The sequence below is a fragment of the Oreochromis aureus genome, linkage group 23 (genome assembly GCF_013358895.1).
Source record: "Oreochromis aureus strain Israel breed Guangdong linkage group 23, ZZ_aureus, whole genome shotgun sequence".
Taxonomy (NCBI): domain Eukaryota; kingdom Metazoa; phylum Chordata; class Actinopteri; order Cichliformes; family Cichlidae; genus Oreochromis; species Oreochromis aureus.
This window is the reverse complement of record NC_052963.1, coordinates 41,370,310-41,387,326: the sequence shown is the minus strand read 5'-3', so window position 1 is coordinate 41,387,326 and position 17,017 is coordinate 41,370,310. Positions and strand designations below refer to the sequence as shown.

At 39.3% G+C, this 17,017-nt stretch overlaps 1 protein-coding gene across 4 annotated transcripts in view; it reads left to right on the top strand.

Annotated features, from left to right (window-relative positions):
* polrmt (polymerase (RNA) mitochondrial (DNA directed)) overlaps positions 1-17,017 on the top strand; it is a 48,756-nt gene that overhangs the window by 2,440 nt on the left and 29,299 nt on the right. For 2 of the 4 annotated variants that reach the window (XR_005610319.1, XM_031749616.2), the window contains exons 2-9: positions 1,234-1,332; positions 1,468-2,315; positions 2,669-2,802; positions 9,520-9,706; positions 11,443-11,592; positions 13,247-13,414; positions 13,913-14,083; positions 16,005-16,244. Coding sequence is in view for 3 of the 4 variants with exons in the window: in XM_031749616.2 (XP_031605476.1) it covers positions 1,234-1,332; positions 1,468-2,315; positions 2,669-2,802; positions 9,520-9,706; positions 11,443-11,592; positions 13,247-13,414; positions 13,913-14,083; positions 16,005-16,244 (1,997 nt within the window). In the remaining variant the exon portion in view is untranslated. Of the gene's footprint in view, positions 1-372; positions 392-427; positions 484-1,233; positions 1,333-1,467; positions 2,316-2,668; positions 2,803-9,519; positions 9,707-11,442; positions 11,593-13,246; positions 13,415-13,912; positions 14,084-16,004; positions 16,245-17,017 lie in introns of those variants that run through there. The other 2 variants (XM_039607182.1, XM_039607181.1) reach the window with 2 other exon arrangements.

Sequence of the window (17,017 nt, the reverse complement as noted above, 5' to 3'; positions counted from 1 at the left end):
GTGTTCACAGTTCACAGAAGAGAACGGCATGGAGAGATGCACGAGGTTAGCTTAACCAAAGTGAGAGACTCGGCTAGTTTTACTGAGGTTAACTTGCACAAAAGAGTGTGTGACTAGAAAGCTAACCGTGTGAGAGCTTCGCAACAGAGTGTGGGTGAAGTGACTTTTTGTTTCAACGGTCGCACCACCGTGGAAAACTGTGTTTCTAGCCATGACCGCCGAGGCTAAAGGCTAGCCCGGACTGCTTGGCTGCGCCACGGAGGCAGCTGCTATGGACTGTCTGAGAGCTGGACAGTGACGGGCTAACGCGCTGTAGCAGAGACAGCATCGGGTCGCAGGGAGTGGATTTAGTGTGGGACTGGTGAACGGCGACCTACCGAGCAACGGAACTGTAAGTCAGACTTTTGTGCTCTTACTGGGGAGAAGAGGATTTTTCTCCATCGTCCGGCGTGAGCAGCAAACAGGCCTGCAACAAGTGTGAATGTGAGTGTGTGGAGCCCATGTGTGAATATTGTATGTTTAGTGGAGTTATATAACGTGTTTTGGAGTGTATATTAGTGAGTCACTTACCAAAAGGTGATAACATAAGTTGGGTTGTTTAATATAATTTGAAAGGGAATTATGTCATTTATACAGTGTATTTCATTTGGTTAAGGAATTGGAATATCATTTGAGTTTAAAAAAGGGATGTGTTGTACAGTATTTGTCTCTGCCCTTACGTTCAGTAAACGTTTCGTTTGTGTTAAAGAGTTGTCTGGGGTCGTTTCTTTACTACCGGTTAAGTTTAACTTGTGTGTGGCAGAAGTATCGGTTTTTGTACTCGGTATCGGCAAGTACTCAGATCCAAGTATCGGTATCGGATCGTTTGAAAAAATTGGTATCGTTGCATCCCTAGTTGGAAGTAGTGCAAAGAAAAGACTTGGTCTGAATAGATTCCGTGTGTGAGTGGCCTAAGTGATGTGGGTTACTCAGACCATGGCTCAGATTAGTGAGGTGGATGGGCAGGGGTGGGTTGTGAGATAAATGCTTCTAAGGAATACGCAGGAAGGCACATTCTATAGTTAGACATCTCACTGATGCTGCTCTGAGAACCGGGGTTACTCAAGTAACCTATATTTTTGCAATGTAGTTGTCTGTATCTTTAAACAATAAACAAAATGCCTTCAAAAGTGGAAAGCCAGGCCTAAGCTCCTAAATAATGTCTCATCATTTGTTTGTTTGTTTGTTTTATAGGAACATCTTTGCAGCTTCAAAACATAAATGTTTCATCTAGAATTCCAAAGACCGATGAAGCAAAGAAACGCGCACTGGAACAATTTCAGCTGTTAGATGGTATGTGACTGCAGATGGCAGTTATAGATCTTTGTGTTGTTTGTGATATGTTATTATAGTATTTTACAGGCTAATGTAGACTGTGGTGCTTTCTGTATTACTCCTTTAGTAACATTTTTGTAATGTTCCCTCCAGTGCTTGAGGCCAGAATCCAACAACTACAATGTGACGTCGTTCTAGATGTCCAACATGCAAAGGTGCAGTTTATGAAAGCGCCTTCTCATGCAAGAGGTACTTCATCTGGTAAGGGCCACAGAAGCACACCCCAGGAGAAAACTGACATTCCTAAATCTGGACAGACTGGCGATAAAGGCTCCTTTAAATCTCAGCCCCGCCGCTGGATAGAAAAACTAACTCAAGAGAAGAAGAACAAACTTAAAAAACAGCAGCACCTCCAGCAAAAAATGCAGATATGTGTCAAAGAGAAACCACCAACAACATCATCTAAAGGTACCAAAAGCAGCTTGATGTCCACAGGTACAACACATAAAACAATATCTACTGGAGTTAAAAAGAGCAGAGGTCATTCAAAACTGTCAGATGAAATACGAGCTGCAGTTTCTTCGACAGCTACCACAGCTACTGCCACTGCCATGGCAGGAGCAGCCACCGTGCCACAAAAAGCATCTAAAAAGAAACGAAAAGACTCTAAAATACAAAAAGAGGGAACTGAACTGACTGGTACTGACCCTCAGGGCACAGCCGAGGAGCTGGCTGAGGTGGAGGAGCTGGAGAAGAGACTTAATCAACAAGTAAGCCATTGGACATTGTCAAGTAAACCAGAGCGCATGCAGGAGGGCAGTGTGGGAAATGCATGCCAGGACATCAGTCTTAGCATCTGCTCATACTTGGAGGCCTGTATATTTGCCGGGGACATCGAGCGGGCACATCATTTCCTGCTCAGTCAGCACAGAGTTATGAGTCGACGAAAACATCTCAACACAGGTGTTTACAACATCATGATGAGGGTGTGGGCCAAAAAGGTGAGTTCAGAAATAAAATTCAGGAGATAAGCAAAGCAGCTAAAGGAAATTCACACATGACTTTTATTGTTTGTGCTTTTTTAAGTGTAATGCGTCAAAATATGTTCTGTGACAAAGATCCGTGGGCCCACTGGTACTTAATTGTTTAGGGCCCTCTTCAAATATCTGTGGGCAAACATGCAGTTGAACATGCTCTTATTCTCTCTGCCCTTTAATAATAATCTGAAGAACCTAAACTAAGCCTCATCTTTGGTCACTAATTTTGTTGACTTTAATTTTCACTTGTTTGCTTGGTATCATGGACTCAGGATAATTAGGCTCACTGCTCTCCCTGATATCTCTTTCATTTGTAGGGTACATTGAATCAGATTGGCCGCATGTTTATTCTTTTAGAAGAGGCTGGTCTGAAGCCAAATCTTGGTTCCTACTTTGCTGCTTTGGAGTGTATGGGTCGCAACCCAAACTGCTCCCCAAAGGTTGTTTCAAGGTATGTTGCAAAGATACACACGCACAGGGATCATAAAGAGGTGTGTTTATACCAACGTGTTTCAAATTGCACCACATATATTTCAGCATATGTGACATTTCAGAAGAGAGCTAACACTGTGCTGCTGTCGGATAGAGGTCTCGTAGCAACATAAAGAGTTACCAGCAGGGGTCATAATCAGCTCAGGCTTTTTACTTTTGGGTGAAATTTCTGGCAAAGTGTATTTATTATAAATGTTTCTGCTGATGTGATAGTAACATACTTGCTCATTTTAAGAGCATCAATTGAATGTTTTTCGTGTAGTGTTCAAGGAATCATTTTCCTTTAGCCTGCAGGGCTGAAAAAATTTCATTTCTAGCTGCATGTCCTATATTCTCTTAATATGTTTTTCCAAAAGTGAGCTCATTAATACCATGCACATCTAAGAATTATGGTCTGTTATTGTTTTTGCAGTTTAGTCGTCTTTTGTGTCACTGGAGAACAAAGGAATGCTTTGTTTTGATAAAACTGTGTTAAGCTGACACCTACCAGTATTCCTTCTACTTGCACTAATCACTTTTGTAGTTTCCATGGCAATCCAGCATGGCATTATGATTTTCTCAACTTTTTGTCAGTTTTAAATCTCTCTATTAATTAGCGCTGCTCTCACAAGGTCGCTTGAATTTGTTTTGGTTGTGGCAGCATTCTGACACAGTCTTAATGAGAATGGGTGAGGACTAATTACATTTCTACAAGGCAGCTGAACCATACAGATAATAATTGTAGTGTAGTTCATTTCTTCTTGGATTTTGCAAATGTATTAATCAAGGACAATCTTGACAGTGTGTAGCCCAGTTCCATCTCAGCAATAACTGGGTCATCCTGACAGATCGCTACAAGCTGGGTTTGGATCTCTATTTAAAATATAAATAAAACCAATATGCAATTATTTGCAAATAATTTAAAACCCCTAACCCTAAAAAATGTATTTTTTCAAAAATGCATGCCTTTTAAAAAATGTATGCAGCTAAATGTTAGTATTGGAGGACACATCAGGACTTCAGGGAGGTCAGCTTAGCACCCGGACTCTCTTACTGCGAAATTGACATTGGCCTGATAAAACAACCAACCTTTCTTCAAAATGTCCTCTTGATGTCAGCATATGTTGCTCCTTCACAGATGTGCCTTTTGCACTACTGCACACCTCTATACATTATCAAAGGTGGCTTTGGAAGTGTACGCTAATAACGAAACCTGAGTATTGCTCTTTTTAGCAAAGAGAAAGTGGAATCCATCAAATAACAGTTTATACTTTTGATTCATTACACTGTAGGAAGATATTCCACTTCATCTTGGTCCATCTTAAAAAAGTTTGGACCAAAAGTCAGCTGTTTTAACTATATTTGTGGATGCCGCTAAAAACTGTTTTCACTTAAAAGTGTTTCTGAGCCCATTCAAATTTTTTTTTTAATTTTATCTTTTAAATTGTTTCAATTTTAGCTGCTTTGAATCTTTTAAATATTTTACCTGGTAGATTATAAATGCACAATTTGTTTTCACAAGTTTATTAAATTGTAGAATTTTTAAGCAGTAATCCCCCATTTCATTTTTCCTTTGTCACTCCTATCCCAAATATTTTAAAAGATGCTACTGGCGTCCGATTCAAAACGTCCATATATGTTTAAATAAGCAAGTTTCAACCTTTCAGCATGTCTTTGTTTTGTTCAAATAAACATGTGGTTTCTAAAACACTTTTTAAAACGTTTCTGGAAACAGTTATATTAATTTAATTGCTTAATTGCATGACACTCAGAAAATATAAACTTGCTAAGCAAAGCTCGCAGTTTCAGGAGAAGACTGTATTTTGTCACAGCACCGGTGCCTGTTTGATAGCAACTAGGAGAAAATGCAGTCAGCTGGCCTGCTGCCGAGGCAGAGGCGGGGCTCATATTTAATTTTCTTTTTTCCTTTCTGATAAACCTAACATTAGTCTTATAGCAGATGAAAAACTACAGAGCACAGGGGTTGTTTTTTTCATTTTCTCTCTTTTATAATATGCAGCCCCTGTTTGAACACAGCTACATAAATGCTGCGTCCTTGATGAGAATGCTGTCTGACTACAGAAGTTATTCTGACAGCAGCTGAGAAACATGGAGGATAAATGAATACAGGTATAATTCTTTATACAGAAAAGATTTGTTGTTGTTTTTTGCCTGTCCTGTTCGGCACTGTAGCAATCAGAATTATTGTCTAAAGGCCAAGAAAAATGCCCAGAAGATTATTTTCCCAAGTGGATCATTACGGCTTTGTCATCCTGGTCCACTTGATTGATCTTTATTATTTATTTATTTTTTTACTTTTAAGTTATTAGAGTTGTAACAGACAGGACCGGGGAATAGGAAAGACAAGAAAAGTTGGGAAAAAGCTCAAGAAAAGGAGAGGGAAAGAAAAACGGAGGGGAAGAGAGACGGAGAGAAAAGAAACTAAAAATCTGCTTGATCACCTGCTGGGAAAAAAGAACAAGCAAAAAGAGAACAACACATTAGGGAAACCACAGCAACAACCAACATAAACATAACTAACAGTAACTAATGAATATTGAATGTTACTGAGCAGCACGCAAGACCGACAACCCTCATGTCTCTTCTGGCTGTAATCAGTGCTTTTCCAGATTTCATCTGCTTAGTCATGTCACGTGCTTTTGCTGAAAACGCGTACAGAACAGCACGGACACTTCAGTCTTTGACTCTGAGGACATCACCTTATGCAGTGTGCTCCAATGGCGATACAGGTGGCAGGGCATTAGGGTTGACGGTGGGTATCTGGTTGGTCCATCGATCACTGTAAGCTGATGCTCATATGACATTGTTGTTCAGCAGTGCTGCCCTCCCGCTCTGTCTCTGGCTAAGCAGCTTCTTCTTTCCCCTACCTTATTCATTATCTTTCACTACTTTTTGTTGTTGTCATTAAATCCCTGTTTTCCCTATGCCCTCCCTCCCTTTTTTCTTTCTTTAATAGTCCAACTGCTATACGCTTCTAATACTGAAATCCCCAAAGTCTGTCCTGCAGCATCCTTGCCCTCAGTGCAACAGTGTGCTTCTTCTCTGTCTTTTTCTCACATGCACAGCAACATTCTGAAACACACACTCTCATCCCTTTATATTTTCCCTTTATAAGTGCTGTATCCTCCAGAGCGCTATATTCCCTAAGGTGCAGCAGAGCGGTCACAGGGCTGATTGTACTCTATCTTTCAACCTCTCTGCCCTCTTTGTTCCTTTGGACCACATTGCCAGCACCCAGACTAATCCTGTCTTTGTTCAGGGCTCTCTCATTTACCCAGGACAAAATTGCATCTTGCATCACAAGAGACTCTGAGGCATGAGTGAAAATGCTCAATTTTTTTTAACCTCTTTGGCCTCCTTTAAAATATTTCAAAACTTTTGAGTAGTATTACAGTCCCTCTTTTGTTTGTTGGTGTTTAATATATTTATTATTTTCCACAATGAAATACAAAAATACAAAAATACAAAGCATCAAATAAAAGTAAAAGAGGGGAGAAAGAATAAATAAATAAAAATAAAAACCCACCCTAACAAACAACACCCCTGTTCGCCGTCAAATAATCAAAAGTTTAAAAGAAAAAACTTACAATCAGTGCAAAATAACACCAGCCAAGGTATACAGAACAAGAAGGAAGGAAAAATAAGCAAACAAATATAATTAAAAATAAATAAATAAATAAATGTCATTCCTGAACCTATGTAGATGGTTGGTCAAAAAATATCAAAAAGGGTTTCCAGACTTTATTTAATTTATTTAGAGAGCCTCTCAAAACGAACCTAATTTTCTCTAATTTAAGATGAAATAATACATCCTTAACCCAATGCGAAACTGTGGGCGGGGCTGCGTCCTTCCACTTCAAAAGTATTAGACGTCTTGCCAGTAGTGTAGAGAAGGCAATAAGTCTTTGACCACCTGCTGGTAGTGCCAGACCATCGGAATTGCCCCCAAATAAAAATAAAAGTGGATTAAGCGGCACTCTTATCCCAAATATGCATGACAAAGCCCCACAGACATCCGTCCAGAACTTTTGTATTTTGGGACAGGACCAAAACATATGGATCAAGGTCGCCTCTGCCAATTTACATCTTTCGCACGTTGGGTCAATCTGGGGACACATCTTTGCTAATTTTGATTTGCTAAGATCCTCTTTTGTTTGTTAATCAGTGACATTCAGTTCCCTGCGCACTTCTGATGAGCCTCAATAGGTGGAAACTGCTGAGCCAGGGTTTCCTCCAGTTGCTAATTAACGTGCTGTTATTTATAATTGTCTTGAGTAAAAGGTGTGCCGGGTGAAGCAGAACTCTGTTATCCTTGTTGTCAGTGACAAATGGGTTTTCCTTACTCCTCTCTTGGCTTAGCCATGTAGTTCTGTTGTTAACCTGAAGGGAGCACTGGTGCCAAACATGCTACCTACATTTTATATGTACATTATTTTTATCAATATTATCACTTTTTAGATCCTACATGCACAAGACCATTATTTGACATCTGATACTTTGTTTTTTATTTGTACGGTTTATAGTAGCTGTGTTTCTCCTGAATCCAAGGCTTTCAAAAAATACTTTGTTATATGTGTTTCATAGTTTGCATATGCAGATTCTGAATTAAATATTACATCTAATAGGACTGCATATCCATAATAATTTACTCAGACCTCTTTAACCCCTGAGTCCCACTAGTCATAAAGGAATAAAGCTGCAGCAGACGGAAAATATTAATTCACAGACCTTTTTAGGCATCGTATATCAAACTGAGTTATGGACTACTCATTACATTACACTTCTCATTTATATTCCAACAACACTGGAATTGTCTGCATTCTGTAGTCCAGTCATGGAGTCTGCGCTCTCTCTAGGAGATTCTGTTTAAATAAACATTTCACTGGTGTCGTCAGTGGCCATCTGCCTCTTGATTAAACTCATACTTTTGAGACTGACAGAAGGCCTGTCAATGCAAATACTTCAATTGATATTCTGCAACTCTTGATCAGGGCAGAAGAAAGGTATACAATGATCCCAGAGGGAGTTTTTTTTTTAATTAATCAGGGAGCCAGGAAGTTATATAATTAAGTTATCCTCTTCCCACATCAGCAGGCAGGTCAGATGTTATAAACTCGACTTGTGATCATACTCTGTGGTCTGATCCATCATAATAACCATAATCTCCTTCGAAAATGAAAATCTACCTCTTGTGTCCTCGTAGTGGCATTCCAGCTAGCTTTGTGAGTGCTCCCTGGCTAATCTGATGGAATGAAGAGGTACTAATACCTTCTGCTACGGGTTTGAGGAACATTTTTTAAATATACAGTACTATGCTTTGCTTCCAGCACATTTGGCAAGTGAAAGGTCATTGGAGTGATTCCAGCCAGAGACACAAATCCCCGTTGGTGTTGCGTCAGGAAGGGCTTTTGATGTAAACGTTAGCATGCAGAGCTCCCTGGTGTGGTGACTCTTTGTGGGAAGGGAGAAGCCTATACTGTACTGTGCAAAAGTCTTGAGCTACCCATCATTTCTTGATGTTTTAGTTCCACAGAGTCAGACGTTCTGCTAATTTAATTTAATTTCATAGTTCCTTTTTGCACTTTGTTGTATCGGCCTGTCACAAAAACATTATGTTCCTTTTTTCGTTAGTTAAATCTATGAAAATGCCAGAGACAGCACAGTTTGGCAGATATAAAATACCATTTTTGCTCACTGAGGTGATTTCTAAAGAGCTATTAACCAAAAACTTACAGTGTGTCCTTAAAAAATTGAGGAAACTAAACAGGTAAAAAGCCTAATTACAGCTGATGAACAGTATCAGAAAGTCATGAAACAAAATTAAGCAAAGACCTGACGCTGGACCTGAGTCGATCCATTTAAACAAACAACAACCTTTATTTGTCACATACAATCATACAGAGTACAAGATGTAGTGAAATGCTTCTGTCTGAGCTGCGGACAGGCTGCAGACGTAGCCGTGCCATTCCAGGGCTTGGTTTGGGGGGGTCTAACCAGGACCCTTACTGGATACTGGGTGGGAATCGAACTTGCAACTCCTGCTCTGTTTGCTGAAGCCTCATCAGAAATGGGTAAAAGGGTGGCTGCGAAGAAGCCATTTTTAAAGAGGGAACTTGGGGAGAAAAGGATGAGGTATGTTAAAATTGGTCATACCGACTTTCAAGCTCAGTAGAATTATAAAAACTCTGTTTTGGCTTATATGCTGTATTTCATGTTTGCACCTTTTAATAAATCACTGCATCCGTTTCCCATTGTCCTAACAAACTATAAAGAAATCAGAGGTGGCTTGAGACTTTTCCACTAAATAGATGTTAGATTTTCCACCTGACGTTGAAGCATTACAAAACTTTCCAAACTTTTGTGACGTATGTGATAACTTTTTAGCTTTATCATATTTAAAATATGCTTATGTTCTTCACACTTCAAAACAAAATCTTCTCATTTTAACACATATTGTATAGTACATACTGTCTTTGTAGTATTTTCAAATTAAAATAGGATTTAAATTAATTGCAAATGATTGCATTCTGGCTTTTTTACTTTTTTTTTTTTAATACTGTGGCAGCTTGTCCCACTGACTAGTATCTTTAGCTCACTACTGACGTTACATAAGTAAAATCTGTTTTAAGAGACAATATACATGTGGCACACAGACTGTACGTTTCTGCATTTCCAGGTGTCTAAGCCAGATGGAGGAGGATGGCCTCTCTGTGGATGATCTGTTCAACCAATGTGTTTTCCGGCAAGATGAGAGGGACATGCTGCTAAAAGCCATACGCATCGTAAAGCCAGAGTATCAGCCCAGCCTCAACATGCACACAAGCCAGTGTTCTTCATTGCTGGTTCAAGACTTCTACACAGAGGTATTACAGAGAGATCTTTTTTATCAGCGAACTTATTTACTGACAAGCTGGCGTATGGGAAAATTAGATGCCCTTCTTTTCTGCTGATGTCAAGATAGTGGAAGTTAAATAGTCAATCCACATATGCACGTGTTCATCTGGTCTTTGATCTTGCCATTATCTTAAACTGAAATCGTTGGAAATGATGGTGACCGCTGCATTTTTTTATGGTCGGATGACAGAATCCGCATCTTTGTATTCATTAACCATTAGCATTTACTTTAGTTGGCGTTCACAAAAATCTTTAAAAGCATTATGTAAAGAATTTATTTAGAAACTGAATGTGACTTAACACAGGTAGGAATTATTTTTAAGGCTCACTGTTTTGCATGTTTCGCCAAACCGTCAGAGCTGGGGAAGCTGTCACAAGGCTCCAGCTTGACTACGAAAGATTTGATTGTCACCCCTTCACAGCCAGACAGGCACTGTTCTATTTATAGTGAGCCACGTCTGCTTTCTAATGGGTCCTCTGCTTTAGTTGCCTCTCCTCCTCTCACCTCTCCTCCTCCTTCCCACCTCCCTACTCCTCGTGATTCCACAATTCGTTAACAGCTTTTCGTACCATTGTAGTATTTTTAGCCTCAGTCCATGCAGCATATTCACTTTTAGACCTCTCAGTCTTATTGTTAGTGTGTGTGTGTTTGATAGAGGGATGGTAGCAGTCAGTAGGTCTTATGTTATGAGTGTAAATGTTGGACTGTGCCACTTCATGATATGCCAAAAGGTCAAATGTGACCCGATCTTTCCTGCTGGCTTTTAATGCATTTATAAAGGTAGTTTGTAATTTATCTGACTCTGACTTTTTTTTGGCAGGTCGTAGGGGCTTAAAGGCTGTTCAAATAACTGGCCCATTTGATAACAGAGTGGCACAATGAATGATCTCTGGAGGGTTTTCAATCAGTTTGAGCAGCAGAAACACAGACTAATTAAAATACTGTTTGTTGCTGTGAGAAGAGATTTTGATTAAAGCTTCAGATCGTACAAAATGCAGTTTGATCTAGTTTCAACTTGTCATTGGAGAGTGTATTATTCTCTCATTTAATTATCTGTTTCATTGGAAAGTGTCCTATATTTGCACACTTTTTTAAAAACCATGCTTTTAATATTGCTTATCTTGCTGTATTAAATACAGCTCACTTTTCCTGCTCAGACTTATTCCAAAAAGTACTTTATGGTCACAGTGTGGCCTCACCAGTCTCCAGACCGCAGTACAAAATCTGTCTTGCTAAGCAGCAACCAAGAAACCTAAAAGATTTAGAGAGTTCTTGTAAAGAGGAGTGAGCCGACCTGGTGACGAGGGTTTCTCCACCAAGTACTAAGTACTGTTTTCTTTGGGGATCAAGTACTTATTTCACAGAATGAGATGCAAATATATATGTATATTTATACCTTTTATGTAATTTTTTTTTTGTTCTGGACTTTTGGTTTATATTCTGTCTCTCTCCATGCAGATAAAACCACTATAAAAATTAGAAGCCAATACCATTGAGCCATTACCTAAAGAGGTATTCGCCATAGGTGAAGCTCTGAGTTTTAAATGGAAGCAGAATTAGATAGGTGGCTATGTGGGTGGTTGGACAGGTGCCTGGGTTGAATTGAGTTTGTTGCATTAGGGTTTTTGGTTTTGAAGGTTAGGCTCAGGGCAAGAAAGATATCGTTTGTGTCTGTCTGATGTTTGTTTACATGTTATATTTTAGAGGGCGGACCACACCTACCCAAAATTGGACTTCACGCAGGAGGATCTCCAGGAGCGTTTTAAACGTCAGCTGAGTGTGGAACAGGCCTGCACCATCACCATAGACTCTGTGGAAGCTGCCAAGCCTGTCACTGAAAACATGGCGAAAATGGTAAATTAAGCGACTCGTTTCCCTTTTTCATCTTCAGTTTGTCCTTTATGTTGACTTTTTTTGTATACATACAAAGTGCTCTGATACTCATGAGAATGGATTGTGTAATGAAAAGGATTCAGCTATTAATGACACCTGGTTAGTTGTTCTGTTTTAGAACCAACAATCATCTTAAATGACACAGATCAGGTCAGTGGTAATTTTAACGTTCATGTTCCACACATTGTTTTGTGGTGTTGCCTTTGCTCTGTTAATGTTAGTTATGGGTAATTGATTATTATAATTTGGGAAAGATTGCATTCAGTTAATATGATTCAGATCTAAACTCAATGCAAACATCATGTATTTTGTTGCCCACACCAAGACTAGTGTTCTCATTCGTGAGCATGTGGTGGTATATGTCTTTTAAAGAAAGATATGTTTCAAAGTAACTTTTTCCTTCTCTTTCTTTGGTTGTTGGAATGAAAAAAAAGTTTCATTTCTGCTGGAAGAACATTGCATTCTTGCTGTTTTGTGCTGTCAGTTTATCCTTTTGAACCACAAAAAAGCCGACAGATCTCCAGCAAAACACAGCATACTGGCAGTGTAATATTCAGACTGTAGAGGATGTGTATCTTTTTGGCAGTAATCTGCTTTTTTTGGTATAATTATGATAATATGTATAATGTTTTATTGAGATATAATTATTTTTCTCTGATGCAAATTTTAAAACGATATGCATGCAGGCTTGACAGGTTAGATGAAGAAACATTGTATTCCTGCGGTGTGCCTTTTTACGAACTCTGGCATTTACAGTCTTGGCTGGGCCGTCTGTCTCTGCAGATGGGCTATGTGGGAAGCAAGCAGGCAGAGAGTCCCTGGTGGTCAGGAAGCATTTACAGACAGGCAGGGCAGAATAATAATGTATTGTAATGGAGGCCGCTGGGGAGAATGCAGAGTCACCCCTCTATTCACAATCCAGACTGGGTCTCTGTTTCAGTCAAACTAAAGAGAAAACATTAACACATGCACACGCAGTCATTTAACTTGAGTGCAAGTAATGTAAGAGTCAAAAGTTGCTTAGGTTCATAGCAGCCATACATCTGCAAATTATTAGTTGGCAGTTGATCAGCTTTGGAGGTGAAAAGGGCCAGCCTGGTCCACGTTACTCTTCATAAAGCTTTTTTTATAGGACCTTGTAGAGTAGCATGGTTTAGTAATCACTTGAACTAATCGACCATTAATAAGTTTGATGCATTCAAATTGCAATTTCTAACAGGCTAGACTTTGAAAACACAGAGCAGACTCTTCCTTTCTGTTTTAGCCTTAGAAAAACAAGTGCTTGACCCAGTTGTGTTTTCTCAGAAGGCTAGTCTCTCTTCTCACTGTCATTTGAATATATCTGGGCCAAACAAGCTTAAGCAACTAATGAAATTCATGGTCATGTTAGACACAAGGCTTCCGTCCAGTGAGATGTGACCATTTCTACTGCAAATTTCAAATGATCTTCCATTTGGACCATGTAGTATCTGATCTGAAGGCTTCTGGATTGGGTTTTTTGGTTTGTTGTTTGTTTTTCTTTCCCTGACAACTTCACCAAATTGACCCTTTATGGTTTTCATGCTATCGGGCACTTTCATGAAATTGATGACATCCCTTTGTGTTGTCCTTTCAGAGGGAGCTGTTGGCAGAGCAGCGGATACAGTGGCAGAAGATCCTCCTCCAGGCCTTAAGGGAGAGCAAAATGATCCTGGCAAAAAGCAACACCAGGGACTACAGACTTAACCTTTATCCATATCTGTGTCTCCTGGAAGATAAAGAGTATGTTGACATCATGATACAGGTAATACAAGCCACCTAGCCCAGCCTACCGATCAATGAAAAGCCAGAATTTTAAGATAGTACAAAGACTTGTGTCTGTTTTGATAAAGTTGAGAACAATTTTATTTTACTACAGCATTACAAAGTGGCCTCTACTGATGTTCTGTCTTTTGTTTTTTTGTCGTTGCGTTTGACACAACCAATATGGGAAAAACCACAGAACACAAATCAAGTAGCTAACAGTGGCAATGTCCATCAAAACATCACATTATAAGAGTTAAGCAGGACTTGCATTCATCAGATATCTTTGCTTCCAGTACAGGGGAAATATGCAGGGTATGAGAACCAATTCTAGAACACAGTTTGCATTATAATCTTTCCCTCTGATCCCACCAACCCCCTTTTTTCCATTAGGCTAATAAGACTTTACAAAAGCCTTGAACAGTCATTTGCTGTTTTTTATTTATTGATATGTTGTTTTTTAATGTAAGATATCTTTTAACTGTGTTCCTTTGTCCAGAGTGTTGCCAACTTGCCTCCTAGCGGAGAGTCGCTGAAGATTTTAGCTCGAGATCTCGGCAATAGGGTCTTCACCAAGTACTGCGTGCGTCAGAAGCACCAGAATCAGACGGTGGAAAAGCTGGGCAGCATTTATAATGCCTACACAGACCTACTGGCCAAAGATACTAAGGTAAAAAAAACCCCACAAAACTCATACTTGTTAGCGAGAGATATGCTTTGCATGCTGTACTGCATAGCAGTTGTTATAAAGTCTGCAATATTATGGCTGAAGTATGATGTAGTTACTACTGATTTGAAAGCGCAAAACAGATTTCTAAAGTCTTATCTACTGTTTTTATCATCCAGTGTGGCCTATCGGCTTTCATTTCTCAGCACTGCATTCTTTTTATATCATATTTTGCTTCCCAGAAGCCAGACCCAATTTGTTTTACCAATTAAACTACAATATTTTCATGTTATGAAGCCAAATGTTGTGGAATTCTATAAACTTTGTTTGCGACCTTGTTCTCGAGCTCATTGAAATGCTGTTTACTCCTTTTTAGCAAAATGAAGGACTGTGTTTCCTCAATGGGACTTTACAGGCAGCATCACTGACTCAGTGTTTTGATGGTTCTGGAGCACTGAGGGAAAAATGCATATGTCATCAAGACTATAATGAGCAAGAGCTCATTATAGTCCACCAGTTAGTTAGACTAGATGTTAGTTAAGGTGTTTGTTTTATGAAAGGCACTTTATATGCAGCCTTTGTAGTTAAAATGGTGCCTGTTAAAATGTTTTTCATTGTTGTTTTGACAGCTAGTGTTACTTTCAATTCTCCCTTATCAAAGTTCTCACTTTACATATTTACGTGTTCAAGGATCAATTTTGAAGATAAATGTCAGAAACAATAGGCAACGCTCCCTGTTACTGAAGGCTAGTCGTGTTTATGTACAGTATTTATTATTAAACGTCCACGTAAAATTAAAATCTGGGCACCAGAACTCCTCATTTTTGGGGGAGAAGGTGGACTGCTAAGGTATTAGCTGACATTAGCCTGGTTAGTAAGCTGCAGCAGACGGGCACATTTATGCTGATCAGTAACAAATAAACAAAAAACAAGAATTAGACTGTTCAGAACTAAAGCACAAATTTCTTTTCTGGACTGTAGCACACAGTGAAGCCATATTATTTGTCAGATAATTCAACTAGAGTGCTCCAAAAGGCACCAGAAGCACAAACGTAGTCAAGAGGTCCAATCAGTGATTGCAGTCAGTGGACGTGAGACCTGGCAGGCAGTAATAAGCTACAGCTTCCTGTGTTTGCACATCTAATGATCAAAGCAGCTATTCTAATAACCTTAATTGTTTGTCAGCCCTGGGGGTTGCCATTTGACTTCAAGTTAAATTCAGAATAACCATAAAGGGGTTATAATTAAAAAATAGCCAGAATTAATAGAAAAATGTGTTCATTTATCTGATGTAATATATGGTCATATGGTTTAGGAACAGTGTAAATGTAGTCTTGGTCGATAACCAAGCTCTGGGAAAGTCAACCGACCGATGTAGCTTGCATTTATGAGTGCAGACTTGTAGTGATTTAAAACTTAAATTCTTAATATTCAGTCATTTCACCAGTTTTGGGGTTTTTTGTCAATTTTTTTCTTGTATATTTTTGTATTTCAGTTTTCCTCACTTTTTAAGAGCCTGGTAAAAAGATTTTGATTTTCTCTTCCCTCTGGCGTTCTTTGTTTGAGTCTCCTCCTCTTTTAGCCACTGAATAAGCAGAAATAACAGAACGAGATGAAATAACTCAGGGCCAGTGGAAATTATGATCACTAGCAAGTACATACAGTGGAAACAAGAAATGCAAAGACAGGCATGTGGGGTACCCGTTCAATCAGTCGTGGTGGTCTGAGGATCCAGGACTTAAGACCAAGGATAAACGTTCAGAGCAAATAAAACCAGCAAATATATAGCTTGCTCATGCTAATTTTCATAAAAGAGAAAATACTAGAAATTGGTTGTAACTCTGAATCTTTATGTCTTTGAGGTACTAACAAAATAACACACTTTCCTCACAAAATTAAAACAACCAACCTTTTATCCCTGCAGGAGTATGACGTCCTTCCAAGGGAGCAGTGGTGGAAGCTGGAGATGGAGCAAAGTTCAGGACCTACGCTGCAGGGGGGCGAGACAAGCTGGCCATACATAGTAACTCTGGAGCTTGGCACGTACATGGTGGATATGATGGTTAAAAATCTTAAAATTAATAGCGACATCCTGAACCCAGCCTATGACAGGAAACTCATCCCCATCCTCTACCACATGTACACCTTTCGCAGCACCCGGCAGGTACGGTGGAAGTTCTCTCCTGGTCTGTTCCACAGAGGTATCATTGAAGCACATGATTTGATAACCTAGGGTTGGTGGTGACTCTATTAAAGCATTTTTTTTAAATGAAACACCTATTACAGATTCCTGACTAAACAGGAAGGTTAAAACAGATCCTCTTGATTAGGTTCCTTTTTTCGCGTTGCAGACTGAGAGAAGTCCAATACCTTCTGATAATCTGATAAAAGGATGTCTGAGTATTAACCCAGAACAAGAAAAATATCCTTTCAACTGAGATTTATGGAAAAAAAAAGACCAAAGATTAGGGGATCTCCTGGAAACTAGGGAAAATTATATGATGGATTAGAAAAACAAAACACAACTGTTGATTATAAGGACCCTCGATCAGTCAAATCAAATCAAATTAATTGTGAATTTTTGCTAATTGTGTACAATTAGTCTGATTAAATGATTGACCCAAAAGAGTTTAAGAACAGCAGACTTTTCATTAAAAGAAAGAAGCCATGCAGAAGCAGAAACAAAGGGAAAAAAAACTTAAAGGCTTGACCTTCACTTTGGACAAGAGAACTGTTCTAAAGCCCGTTACCTTGAACACTTGAGCAACCTCCTGTCCTGCGTGACGCTCAAAAGAGTGTGTTTTATAAAACCATTTCCCCACAGTGTGAATTGGCAAAGGGAACAGTTGAGTGAGATGAATAGGTCTCAGGCTAATCCCTTTTTTAGTGTCCCCTTAATTGGCTCGCTGATTTACTGCCACAGGACCCTGCAGGAGG